The 14510-nt window shown below is 45.8% G+C and overlaps 1 protein-coding gene across 1 annotated transcript; it reads right to left on the bottom strand.

Moving 5' to 3' along the window:
* Nucleotides 1–54: 54 nt before the first annotated feature.
* vps35l (VPS35 endosomal protein sorting factor like) lies at nt 55–14382 on the bottom strand. The gene is made up of 29 exons (XM_071410173.1): nt 14256–14382; nt 13804–13903; nt 13335–13520; nt 12990–13109; nt 12860–12884; nt 12661–12740; nt 12430–12558; nt 12253–12337; nt 12040–12096; nt 11848–11944; nt 10934–10981; nt 10739–10832; nt 10298–10498; nt 8623–8669; nt 3950–4061; nt 3695–3811; nt 3547–3600; nt 3295–3438; nt 3102–3187; nt 2868–2948; nt 2733–2796; nt 2514–2612; nt 2203–2280; nt 1996–2110; nt 1754–1893; nt 1402–1567; nt 997–1115; nt 739–885; nt 55–635 (listed from the first exon to the last, which is right to left on the bottom strand). The coding sequence occupies exons 1-29, from the start codon at nt 14270–14272 to the stop codon at nt 537–539; spliced, it is 2907 nt and encodes a 968-aa protein (XP_071266274.1). The 5' UTR covers nt 14273–14382; the 3' UTR covers nt 55–536.
* Between the last annotated feature and the right edge of the window lie 128 nt (nt 14383–14510).

The raw sequence follows: 14510 nt of genomic DNA on the forward strand, positions 1-14510 counted from the left end.
TGTTGTTTGCACTTAGAGAAGCCAATCATTTGTTACAAATACACAACACTGCCATGGTTTGGTTTTGCTTTTTTCAATCACGTACGTTCAGACATTTTACAATGATATACAAAATGTTAGCACAGAATGGAGAAACTTAATTTCAGTACAGTACAAATCCATAAACAAGTATACAATCACTGAAATGCAGGGAAGTTTAACGGCATTGCATGAATCAGTTCTTTTTTTTATCTTTCCAACAATGGCGTACCAAGGACCTCTGTTTGCAGGGCTATCTAGCCCCAGTCCTTGAGGACTAATCTGTCTTGAGTTTTCATATCAATCTGGCAATGAATTAATCAGTTGATTGGCTAGAGTCTACACACCTAGTTTCCTAGGTCCAAATGAAATACTGAAGGATGAGAATCAGAACATGTACAGCCCTCCAAGATCCTGGTTGACAGATCTTGGGCACTAAACAGAGAATGCAATTACAAGGCGAGACAATCCCTCCAGTGCACATAGATATATGGGAAAAGGGGATGTAGTCGATGTCCTCAGGTCCTGGACTGCAAGGTGAGGCGTTGAATCATGTCTGAAAGGTGAGCCATGTCGGGCTGCTGGGCCTGGTGCTTGATGAACTCTAGTGTCCGCACCTGTCGAGAAATATGTTGTGTATACAGAGATTTGATTAGACTTATACTGTATCTCCTATGTTTTATTGTTCCTATGGCTAAAAACTGCCTGTGTTTTACTCACAGAGGTGCGTGTGTTGCAGTAACCCTGCTTGTGGCTCAGATTCCACAGGTTGACAGCCAGCTGGTTGAGTTTGTTGTTGCGTAGGTCCCCATGAGCTAGGAGGCAGCCAAACAGAGAGAAGGCCAGACAACCCTGTCTATGAACACACTACAACAGAGGAAGGGATAAGAGAGGAGAGTTAAACATGTTTATGGATATATACAAAAAAACAATGTATAACCGGTGACTTTCTCAGGACACTGGCATAGTGCATCCTACCTCATCTCTACCCAAGGTCTTGAGGTGGTCCAGCACTTGTCCAATCAGAGTTTCACATAACTTGTTGATCTCTGCCAAAAACTTGGGATCTCCTCCATAAAGGGTTTCATTCGAGTCCACTGGGAAAGAGGAAGGAAGGAGGTGTGTCAGCTGGCTTTGACTCCAACTATCCTTTCAGTTCACACTCTTCTATATTTCTAGCCGATTCTGAGAGACCAATATCATATGGCCCTCTGATAGTGGGTTCGATTCCCGGGACCACCCGTACTTTCAAAAAAAGATATGAATGCGTGGCTGTAAGCCGCATTGGATAAAAGTTTTAGCTAAAAGTCATATAGTATTATATTACATGCCACATAAACCTGAAAAGTATGGGAAAAGAGGGTGTGTGTTTGTAGGTAGTACCTTTGGGGATGGAATAGAGGTAGCTCTCCTGACTCATGGCAGCCAGTAGTGGCAGGGCGCTGATGTAGACTTGGACCTTGGCGTCACTGTTGTCCTCCCAGGTGTAGTCCTGCACCATGTTGAGCAGCCCACGCACAAGGAACAACACCCCTGCCTCTGGGTGGTCCTGGACACACACACACACACACACACACACACACACACACACACACACACACACACACACACACACACACACACACACACACACACACACACACACACACACACACACACAGTAAGTACTTCCTTGACATCTCCTATTTCTTCTGTTATTTCAAGCATTATGGGAAAAGCAGGGATGTTTCCTTACCGGCACAACTAGTAGTGCTGACAGGAAGTTGTTGATGAAGTCAAGCAGGAAGCCCTCAGAAGAGCGCAGTTTGCCCTCAATACTGATACTGCGTGGCACCTCTGGCAACACACTGACCGCTGCCTTCAGAAATGCATCCGCTAGGAGAGAGCGATAACAATGAATGAGAATTCACTTCAGAACTGGTGAAAACCTCAGGACTCTGGGTCTGTCTATTCTGAACAGAGCACACTCAGACTCACCCTGGGAAAGACACTGGTTGGCCAGGGCCACCTGCCCAGACAGCAGATAGAGGTTGAGGCGGCTGAAGATGCTGGTGAGGGAGGGAATGGTGATGAAGCTGTATGCAGCACATGCCTGAGAGAGAGACCGAGGATTCAGTGATGTATTAGTGGCCATATTGAGGACACAGATATTGGGGTTATAGACAGTGAGGTAGCATGACCCACCCTGACAAAAGCAGCAGTCTTGCGGGAGTGGCTCCCCCTCATCACACGCCTCGTCTCCATAGCCAGCTGGTTCACAGTCTGAGAGAAGAGGACAAAAGTTCTGCGCGTGTATGTACAGTATATATATGACCATGACAAAATGATTAAAAGGTTAAGCTAGATTCATATCAACTGTCAAAAGAAGTCGGTTTGTATTGCAACGCAAAGCAGAACCACGTCGAGGTGTGGTCCCACATGCGCACACACACACACACAGATAAGACGATGAAGGTAGGGTATGGTGGGTCCCTTGGCTGCTGTGCTGTACTCACGTGGATGAGCTGCACCAGCACTGGCTCCAGGTTACAGAAGGTGGCCCGGGCCTCCACACAGAAACTCAGCTGCTGCTCAAAGTCACGGCCAAACGACACCTGGAGAGAGAGAGAAAGAGAGACATATACTGAGTCACTATCCGTCAACCTTGGAAATGCAGGAGAGGAAGGAGTGTCTGGAGACCCAGAGGATGGGCAGTCTGAGTCGAAGACACTCACCATGCGTATGAAGCCATTGATCAATAAGGCCAGAGATCTCTTCTCGTCCTCCAGCGTCAGAGCACTAAGGGACACATAGAGAGTAGGGTAATTTATAACATACACGCACGCACGCACACACAGTTGGCTACTTACTTGACAGAGTCGTGCATGGTCTTGCAGACGTGGAGTAGAGCATTGAGGATGACAGGATCTCTAGTGGGCTCCTGCTGGTGTCTGAGAAGACAGACAGACAGACAGACAGACATGAGGGATAGACACGGAAGCAAACTGACTTCACACGTACAGTGTGGAAGAGACATTTAGCCTGGGCGACATTAGCCACGTAGCATGACAACAGCTAAAAGTTGTTGGCTAAACCAGACGTACTTGATGAAGACGTCCATGATGGAGCGACACACCTCCACCCTGACGCTGTCCTTCTGGAACATGTCCATGAACGGAAGGAAACGCTCCTGAGGGGGGGGGGGGGGGGGAATCACAGAGAAACTAGTTAGATCTATCCGCTGATAAAAACACAAGTGATTGTTTGAGACTGGAGAATGTCAACACCAAGTCTTACCATGGAGAAGAGGACAGAGAAGTCATGAAAGTAGGTGAGGATCTTCTTTATCACGGACTGAAGCTGAGGATAGGCATCCTCAAAGGCCCGGTCTGGGGTCATGTGCTTGATGATGTCAGAGAGCACAGTGTTGACCTCACGTTTCTTAGAATAAGATCAGAGAAAATAAGGATTATATAGCTGGAATCATTTAGAGACCCTTGTGCTTGGAACTCTTTCAGTGGCAGCTCTGTAATTCTCTTGGACACTCACAGTGAAGTGACGACAGGTGAACTCCACCCAGATCTCAGCACAGTTGATGTAATCCTGGAATAAGACAATGAAACATTTACAACCATTTGTTAATGTGAACCACCAAGCACGCCTTCATTGCCTAAGAGGGTTATTATTTGTTATGTACCTGTGGACTTCGCACTTTGGTGATGACCTTCCAGGCCTCATTGAGGATGGGCAGCCTTTCTGCCTCAGGAGGGTCAGCACAGGCCAGACTGCGGCCCAGAGAGCCAAACAACAGGTGCTGAAGGAGGACAGAGAGAGGAAGTTGAAGAGTAAACACAGATAACAGATAAAAGCTATTTTGGAGGCAGAAGGGAGGGGCGACAATGCTATTTTTAGAGCACATTTGGAGGACATGGTGAATGTGGATGTGTCTAACCTTAGGGAATCCTGCCTCATCGCAGTCCTTGATCATGCCGATGAAGTCGGTGGCTCTCGTCGCGATAAACTCCGCCCTGAACGCCCACATCACCGAGTTCAGCAGCAGGGCACTGTGGGGAAATCAACATTAGTTTAGACTCAATGCCCAGGTTTGGCTTCCTGTGGACATGGATAATATACTGTACATCTAGTTGATTTTTATATGAAACTTCAAAACCAAACGACAGCCTCGGGTAAGGTTAAGGGGGGTGTATCTTTGTTAACAACAGCTGGTACGCAATCTCTAATGTTAAGGAAGTCTCGACTTCTTGCTCGCCTGAATTAGAATACCTCATGATGACCTGCAGACCATACTATTCAACAAGAGAGTTTTCATCTATACCGAACAAAAATATAAACACAACATGTAAAGTGTTGGTCCCATGTTTCATGAGCTGAAATAAAAGTTTCCAGAAATGTTCCATATGGACAAAAAGCTTATTTCTCAAAATAAGCTTTTTGTTGTTCACAAATTTGATTGCATCCCTATTAGTGAGCATTTCTCCTTTGCCAAGATAATCCATCCACCTGATAGGTGTGGCATATCAAGAAGCTGATTAAACAGCACGATCATTACACAGCTGCACCTTGTGCTGGGGAAAATTTAAGGCCACTCTAAAATGTGCAGTTTGTCACACAACGCAATGCCACAGATGTCTCAAGCATTTGGCATGCTGACTGCATAAATGTCCACCAAAGCTGTTGCCTGAGAATTGAACGTTAATTTCTCTACCATAAGCCACCTCCAACGTCATTTTAAAGAATTTGACTGGCCTCACAACCACAGACCCCGTGTAACCACGCCAGCCCAGGACCTCCACATCTGGCTTCTTCACCTGCGGGATCGTCTGAGACCAGCCACCCGGACAGCTGATGAAACTGAGGAGTATTTCTGTAATAAATCTCTTTTGTGGAGAAAAATTCATTCTGATTGGCTGGTCCTGGCTCCCCAGTTGGTGGGCCTATGCCCTCCGAGGCCCATCCATGGCTGTGCCCCTGCCCAGTCATGTGAAATCCACAGATTTCCTTATATGAAATGTAAATCAGTAAAATCATTGAAATTGTTTCATGTTGCATTTATATTTCTGTTCAGTATATCTTTTTTGAAGCTGTCTATTTACCATCACAAACCGATGCTGACACTAAGGCCGCACCAATTGAGCTGTATAGGGCCATAAGCAAAGAAAATGCACATCCAGAGGCGGCGCTCCTAGAGGCCGGTGATTTTAATACAGGTAAACTGAAATCCGTTTTACATAATTGTTGAAAGCATGTAACCTGTGCAACTGGGAGGCGACAAAAATCTATATCACATTTACTCCACACACAGAAACAAATACAAAGCTCTCCCTCGCAGTCCCTTTGGCAAATCTGACCATAATTCTATCCTAATGATTCCTGCTTACAAGCCAAAACTCAAACAGGAAGTATCAATGACGCGCTCAATACGGAAGTCGTCAGATAAAGAGGATGCTAAGCTACATGACTCTTTCGCTAGCATACAGTCGTGGCCAAAAGTTGAGAATGACACAAATATTAATTTTCACAAAGTCTGCTGCCTCAGTTTGTATGATGGCAATTTGCATATACTCCAGAATGTTATGAAGAGTGATCAGATGAATTGCAATTAATTGCAAAGTCCCTCTTTTCCATGCAAATGAACTGAATCCCAAAAATACATTTCCACTGCATTTCAGCCCTGCCACAAAAGGACCAGCTGACATCATGTCAGTGATTCTCTCGTTAACACAGGTGTGAGTGTTGACGAGGACAAGGCTGGAGATCACTCTGTCATGCTGATTGAGTTCAAATAACAGACTGGAAGCTTCAAAAGAAGGGTGGTGCTTGGAATCATTGTTCTTCCTCTGTCAAACATGGTTACCTGCAAGGAAACACGTGCCGTCATCATTGCTTTGCACAAAAAGGGCTTCACAGGCAAGGATATTGCTGCCAGTAAGATTGCCCCTAAATCAACCATTTATTGGATCATCAAGAACTTCAAGGAGAGCGGTTCAATTGTTGTGAAGATGGCTTCAGGGCGCCCAAGAAAGTCCAGCAAGCGCCAGGACCGTCTCCTTAAGTTGATTCAGCTGCGGGATCGGGGCACCACCAGTACAGAGCTTGCTCAGGAATGGCAGCAGGCAGGTATGAGTGCATCTGCACGCACAGTGAGGCGAAGACTTTTGGAGGATGGCCTGGTGTCAAGAAGGGCAGCAAAGAAGCCACTTCTCTCCAGGAAAACATCAGGGACAGACTGATATTCTGCAAAAGGTACAGGGATTGGACTGCTGAGGACTGGGGTAAAGTCATTTTCTCTGATGAATCCCCTTTCCGATTGTTTGGGGCATCCGGAAAAAAGCTTATCTGGAGAAGACAAGGTAAGCGATACCATCAGTCCTGTGTCATGCCAACAGTAAAGCATCCTGAGACCATTCATGTGTGGGATTGCTTCTCAGCCAAGGGAGTGGGCTCACTCACAATTTTTCCTAAGAACACAGCCATGAATAAAGAATGGTACCAACACATCCTCCGAGAGCAACTTCTCCCAACCATCCAGGAACAGTTTGGTGACGAACAATGCCTTTTCCAGCATGATGGAGCACCTTGCCATAAGGCAAAAGTGATAATTAAGTGGCTCGGGGAACAAAATATAGATATTTTGGGTCCATGGCCAGGAACTCCCCAGACCTTAATCCCATTGAGAACTTGTGGTCAATCCTCAAGAGGCAGGTGGACAAACAAAAACCCACAAATTCTGACAAACTCCAAGCATTGATTATGCAAGAATGGGCTGCCATCAGTCAGGATGTGGCCCAGAAGTTAATTGACAGCATGCCAGGGCGGATTGCAGAGGTCTTGAAAAAGAAGGGTCAACACTGCAAATATTCTTTGCATCAACTTCATGGAATTGTCAATAAAAGCCCTTGACACTTATGAAATGCTTGTAATTATACTTCAGTATTCCATAGTAACATCTGACAAAAATATCTAAAGACACTGAAGCAGCAGACTTTGTGGAAATTAATATTTGTGTCATTCTCAAATTTTGGCCACGACTGTAGACTGTAAGATGTATTGGGATTCATCTGATAACATTGAGGAGTTTACCACATCAGTCACCGGCTTCATTAATAAGTGCATCGACGTCGTCCCCACAAACTATCACGGACAAAGGGAAACCAATCCGCGAGCTGCCCAGTGACACAAGCTTACCAGACAAGCTAAATGCTCGCTTTGAGGCAAGCAACACTGAGGCAAGCAACACTGAACCATGCATGAGAGCTCCAGCTGTTCCACCATCATCCAAGACACCCTGGACCCACTCTAGTTCCCATACCGGCCCAACAGATCCACAGATGACACAATCTCTATTGTACTCCACACCACCCTCTCCCACTTGGACAAGAGGAACACCTATTTGAGAATGCTGTTCATTGAGTATAGCTCAGCGTTCAACACCATAGTACCTTCCAAGCTCATCACTGAGCTCAGGACCCTGGGACTGAACGCCTCCCTCTGCAACTGGATCCTGGACTTCCTGATGGGCCTCCCCAAGTGGTGAAAGTAGGCAACAACACATCTGCAATGCTGACCCTCAACGCGGGGGCCCCTCAGGGGTGCGTTCTTAGTCCCCTCCTGTACTCCCTGTTCACCCACAACTACCTGGCCACGTACGACTCCAACACAATCATTACGTTTTCTGACAACACGGCGGTGGGTGGCCTGATCACCGACGATGAGACAGCCTATAGGGAGGAGGTCAGAGACCTGGCAGTGTGGTGCCAGGACAACAACCTTTCTCTCAATGTCAGCAGGACAAATGAGATGATTGTGGACTACAGGAAACAGTGGGCCAAAAACGCCCTCATTCACAGGAATGTAGTGGAGCGGGTTGTTAGCTTCAAGTTCCGCCGTGTCCACATCACTAAGGAATTATCATGGTCCACACACACACCTACACAGGGTCACCATTGAGAGCATCTTGACTGGCTGCATCACCGCTTGGTATGGCTTCTGACTGCAAGGTGTTAAAGAGGGTAGTGCGTATGGCCCAGTACATCACTAGGGCCGAGCTCCCTGCCATCCAGGACTTCTACACCAGGCAGTGTCAGATGTTGGCCCTAAAAATTGTCAAAGCCACCCAAGTCATAGACTCTACTCTCTTCTACCACACGACAAGTGGTACCGACTGCTCGATAGTTAGTTAAATAGTTCACCAAATAGCTACCCGGTCTATCTACATTGATCCCTTTTTTGCACCAACTCTTTTGACTCATCACATACACTGCTGCTACTGCTTATTATCTATCCTATTGCCTAGTCACTTTATCCCTACCTACATATCTACCTCAACCTCGTAACCCTGCACATCGACTCAGTACTGGTACCTCGTGTAAATAGCCAGTTATAGTGACTCATTGTGTATTTATTCCTAGAGTTATAATTTTTTTAAATGATTTCTCTATTTTTCTCTCTGCATGGTGGGGAAGGGCCCGCAAGTAAGCTTTTCACCGTTTGTCTACACAAGTGACAAATAACATTTGATCTGTATTACAGGGACATGTGCCACCACACGGTAACCCAGAGCATCAGGCTTCTAAAGAAATCCCTCTGGTGTAGAGGAGTACTCACTTATTCCCAAGCTTTTTGCACCTCTCCATCATCTCTGTTAGCAGGGCCTGCAATGGAACAATGGATGTCAAATAAACTCAGCAAAAAAAAGAAACGTCCCTTTCTCAGGAGCCTGTCTTTCCAAGGTAATTCGTAAAAATCCAAATAACTTCACAGATCTTCATTGTAAAGGGTTTAAACGCTGTTTCCCATGCTTGATCAATGAACCATAAACAATTAATGAACATGCACCTGTGGAACGGTCGTTAAGACACTAACAGCTTACAGACGGTAGGCAATTAAGGTCACAGTTATGAAAACGTAGGACACTAAAGAGGCCTTTCTACTGACTCTGAAAAACACACACAAAAAAAAGATGCCCAAGGTCCCTGCTCATCTGCGTGAACGTGCCTTAGGCATGCTGCGAGGAGGCATGAGGACTGCAGATGTGGCCAGGGCAAAGAATTGCAATGTCCGTACTGTGAGACGCCTAAGACAGCGCTACAGGGAGACAGGACGGACAGCTGATCGTCCTCGCAGTGGCAGACCACATGTTACAACACCTGCACAGGATCGGTACATTCGAACATCACACCTGCGGGACAGGTACAGAATGGCAACAACAACTGCCTGAGTTACACCAGGAACGTACAATCCCTCCATCAGTGCTCAGACTGTCCGCTATAGGCTGAGAGAGGCTGGACTGAGGGCTTGTAGGCCTGTTGTGAGGCAGGTCCTCACCAGACATCACCGGCAACAACGTCGCCTATGGGCACAAACCCAGCGTCGCTGGACCAGACAGGACTGGCAAAAAGTGCTCTTCACTGACGAGTCGCGGTTTTGTCTCACCAGGGGTGATGGTCGGATTCGCGTTTATCGTCGAAGGAATGAGCGTTACACTGAGGCCTGTACTCTGGAGAGGGATTGATTTGGAGGTGGAGGGTCCGTCATGGTCTGAGGTGGTGTGTCACAGCATCATCGGACTGAGCTTGTTGTCATTGCAGGCAATCTCAACGCTGTGCATTACAGGGAAGACATCCTCCTCCCTCATGTGGTACCCTTCCTGCAGGCTCATCCTGACATGACCCTCCAGCATGACAATGCCACCAGCCATACTGCTCGTTCTGTACGTGATTTCCTGCAAGACAGGAATGTCAGTGTTCTGCCATGGCCAGCGAAGAGCCCGGATCTCAATCCCATTGAGCACGTCTGGGACCTGTTGGATCGGAGGGTGAGGGCTAGGGCCAATCCCCCCCAGAAATGTCGGGGAACTTGCAGGTGCCTTCGTGGAAGAGTGGGGTAACATCTCACAGCAAGAACTGGCAAATCTGGTGCAGTCCATGAGGAGATGCACTGCAGTACTTAATGCAGCTGGTGGTCACACCAGATACTGACTGTTACTTTTGATTTTGAACCCCCCCCCTTTGTTCAGGGACACATTATTCCATGTTTGTGGAACTTGTTCAGTTTGTCTCAGTTGTTGAATCTTGTTATGTTCATACAACAATTTACACATGTTAAGTTTGCTGAAAATAAACGGAGTTGACAGTGAGAGGACGCTTCTTTTTTTTGTTGAGTTTACATGCCAGCGACTGTTATGGGGATATTCCCAATACAATAACTACATAACTGTTATCGGTCAACCTCACTGAATTGTCGGACCCCTGTGGATGTGTTACGCTGGGCGGCAACGTACCTCTGGTGCTCTGTAGGAGACACACTGCAGGATCCAGTGGATGGCGGGGGAGTAGAGGGTCAGGTAGACGGGGATCTCCACCCTCTGCAGGACCAGCTGGTTCTGGACACTATCGCCGTGGATCTGACGGAACGTCCCCAGCAGGTCAAAGAAGTTCTTGTTCAGGCTGTCCTTCAGGTGAGGAGCCACCTCCATCCCAATCTGTCCGGAGAAAGATGGATGCAGAGAGAGAGGGGATTGGTGGAAACAAGTAGAGGTTGAAAATAAGGAGATAAGAGAGATTTAAAATAGGGAGAAGAGAGAATTTATCCCATTCTCATGACTGAGACAAAATGTAATACAGGGGGGGGGAAGCAAGAGGGGCGGTTGAAATCTCCGTAAATGAGGGCAACCCCAATGAGAGAGAGTTGAGAGAAAATATGTTCTAGAAGACAGTCTCACCCTACAGAGGTAGGCCCGGGCATACACGGCCACCAGGGGGTCCCCTATCCCCCGGATCATAGCTGTGAGGCGAGGCACCGTCTCCTGGATCCCACTGAGAACACAGAGAGAGAGGGAGTGAAACCAGTGAACGGACGGCTAGAGGGATGAGAGTGGTGCTAGAGCAAGGTGGGGAAACATGGGAGGGATACTAACCACTTGGTCAAGAAACGGTTACACTTCAGTAGAGCTACCTCTACATATCTGCATGTGGAGTCAAGGATTCAACTCAAACCACTATGTAAGCATGTGATCAGAGACATAGGTAGATGCAGTGAGTTCCAAAAGGTATTGGGACAGTGACACATTGTTTGTTACTTTGGCTCTGTACTCCAGCACTTTGGATTTGAAATGATCCTAACACACAAATATCATACCCCCAAAAATTGTTATTGTAATGGTGAGAGGTTAACATGTCTATGGGGGTATGATATTTGTGCGTCTGTAACTTTCTCACTCATCATTATTCATGATGAATTCAGGACTATCCGTAATCATTGTGGACTATCCGTAATCATTGTAGCATCCACATTAATATAGAAGTGTTTAGAAATATATTATATTCTTATTTACAGTAAAAGTGACTCAAAAATGACACAATACATGATTTACCATTCATTTATATAGGGTACAAAATAATCTGAAACACAACCAAAAACAAACAGCAAATGCATCTAACAAGTTTGTAGTCACAAGCTTGATGCAATCATTGCATGTTAGGAATACGGCACCAAATACTAAACTTTTGACTACTTTAACACACATAAATTAAATTTGTCCCAAAACTTTTAGTCCCCTAAAATGGCGGGGAACGACAACTATGTAGCAAAATAGTTGTAATTTTTAAACGGTTCACCCGCTATGGATGAAAATACCCTCAAATTAAAGCTGACAGTCTTTACTTTAAACTCATAGGCATTGTATTATTTCAAATCCAAAGTGCTGAAGTACAGAGACAAAACAACACAAAATCTCCCAATACTTTTGGAGCTCACTGTATATGGTAACTGTATGTATGTATGAATAACTTCGTGTGCTACTAGACAGTTGATGTATATAATAAAGGATACAGTCGTGGGATGAGTTCTCTGATGGAGGCAATTTTGAAGAACCAGTTGAGGCAGGTCTCCTTGGCCGTGTCATTCACTTCATCAGCTGTAAAGGAGTCTGGAGAGGGATATGAATAAATAATAACAAAAAAAAAAAGGAAGGACCATGGAGAGCACTTGGTTTGACACACAGACGCGACACACAGGACATACCTGGAATGGGGCGAGGGTCAGAACACATGGACCAGATCCTCTCATACACCAGACGTCCTAAGAGAGAGAGAGACATTTTGGTCACCTAAAATATCGTGACTCCTTCCTGACAACAATCAAACCCACTACAGCATCCAATGTGAAAAATGTGACTATGTTACTATAGAATGCCCTGCTATTAATTGAAGTGACAGGCCAGTCCTCAGTACTTACCAAAGGTGTCCAGAATGTCTGTGATGAGGACAAACTTGCTTGGGTAGAACTGAATCACAGCTGTGTCTGACAGCAGCTTGGAGCACTAAGACACACACATACAATGACATAAGACAGAAATAACGTTGTAAATATATTACATTGTAATAGATTTGTTACAAGTATTGCAGTTCTGACCTGGATGACGATCTTGAGGGCCTTGACCTTCTGGTCGGAGGCCCAGGCCTCTTTTAGAGACTGGTTGAGCTCCTCGATACGGTTCACATAGTCCTGCTGGGACAGATTCAGCAGCTCCCGCTGAGACCCCTGACGACAGACACACAACATTAGAGACGTAAACACTGACATTCTTGACAACAAAACTCAACAGAGAATGTTCTGGCTGTAGATCCATTCTGCTGTACTTACCTCTTCCAGGTCATCCAGCTCCTCTAGGCGAGTTCGCACCTTCTCCGATACAGCAGAGGAGGCAAGACTGGGAGCCTTGCCTGGAGAATGACAGAAGTGCCACAACAATGCTTGGGTTTTTTGTCTAGACTCAATCGAGCAAGCTTTCAGAATAGGGGATCTGGTATATCAAAGACTATACATGTTGGAGTAGACTTACCTTTATCTGAGCCCATGAAGAGATTCTGTCAAAAAAACAAGAGAGAGAAGTCAGTCTTAGTCCCATTACCAAGGATGGGAAAGGGGAAATGTTTCTCTTTGAGGGATTTTAAAGCGCAATCATTGCTCACAATGGAGAGCTTCTCCGTGGTAGTGAACCTGGCAAGGATTTCTCCCCGTTTGGATGACCACGGTTCGAAGTCCACTCCAACCTCATCCTCCTTCTCCCTCCTCTTTCCTTTACCCACGTCCTGAACAGAGCACAGAAAAAGATATTTGAGTGAAAGAGAGCGAGAGAAAGAGAGAGAGAAAGAGAGAGGAGGAAATTGTGCATGATGCTTTATTTTTAACATCCTTTAACGAGACACAATACAAATATCAGACCCCCCCCATCACCGTTGTCCCACTATCAACCTCCCTTCGATCTATCCCTCAGTGAGTATTTCATTCTATCCACACCCCAGTGAATCACTCACCCCAGTGGAGCTGCTCTGTGAGAGGGTTAGGGGGGACTCGCTGGCAGAGGCTGCAGCAAACATGGACAGGGGGTCCGTTCCATCCAGCATGGAGCTCAGGGGATCTGGTGCCACGGAGCTGGAAGAGGAGGAAGAGGAGGAGGTGCTGCCTTTACGCGCTCCCCTCCGCGACTTGGAGTCTGTCACCTGTGTGGTATGTATGGATGGGTGGAGGAGGAAAAGTTGTTTACCTCTGAGCTACACACACACACACACACACACACACACACACACACACACACACACACACACACACACAGAGAGAGAGAGAGAGAGAGCTATGCTCAAGTGATTAGAAACATGTTCTATGGTAGGATGATTTACTCTTACATTAATGATGATGATGCGAAGAAATGAAGCCTACATACAGTAAGTATCAATTTCTTTACCACATATGGTATGCATCAACAACATACAGTGCCCTACTCACAGTGATGGACTTGAGGGGATGGTAGTCGCTAAACTCCACTGGGGCGACCTCCAGGCCACAGCTCTGCAGTTCAGACTCATATCTGCGTGCACGAGAGTGCCTGTCACGGGAAAACATATGTTACAGCTTGATTTACTCAGAGGTCTCTGGAATAAACCTGCATTAATACAAACATAGCGCAATATTAGCGAAATATGAGGATCCTGCACGTAGAAGTGTGTTCTTTTTCAGATTGTACTTTGATGCGGAATGTTAAGCTAGCTGACATCGAGATAAAAAAAAAATTAAAAGTTGACAGCTCGTGACTTGTTATGACAGCAAGATCAGGCAGACCACGCGCATTTTAATTTGTTTTTATGCATCTATCTATCTTGTTTTGATGTCAATTTCATACTCTTTAAGATTTAAAGGACATCAAAAACAGATTTAGGATCAGAAAAGATGCATCTTACCACTGCACAGCAGCCATTTTTCTCCAGTCATATGACGTCTACACTTCCTGGTTGTAGTACCAATTTTGAGACGACACCGTTTCCTCCTCTAATAAGAGATTTGTCCAGATTTTATTTAAAGTACTCATTAAACATAAAAATCCAAAAAGGATGGGTGGCTTAGCGTAACTTGAATAGATCAACAGATCAGTAAGGAACGGTTTTATTGGCATTTTGAAGAGTACGAAAAAACATAATTTCCCAAGATGCAATATG

The sequence above is a fragment of the Salvelinus alpinus genome, chromosome 7 (genome assembly GCF_045679555.1).
Source record: "Salvelinus alpinus chromosome 7, SLU_Salpinus.1, whole genome shotgun sequence".
NCBI lineage: Eukaryota > Metazoa > Chordata > Actinopteri > Salmoniformes > Salmonidae > Salvelinus > Salvelinus alpinus.

Coding starts and splice junctions, on each gene's coding strand:
- vps35l (XM_071410173.1), bottom strand. Junction 8,670..10,297: donor TCTCCTACAGAGCACCAGAG/GTACGTTGCCGC, acceptor GTTCCATTGCAG/GCCCTGCTAACAGAGATGAT. Junction 1,894..1,995: donor CAACCAGTGTCTTTCCCAGG/GTGAGTCTGAGT, acceptor GCTCTCTCCTAG/CGGATGCATTTCTGAAGGCA.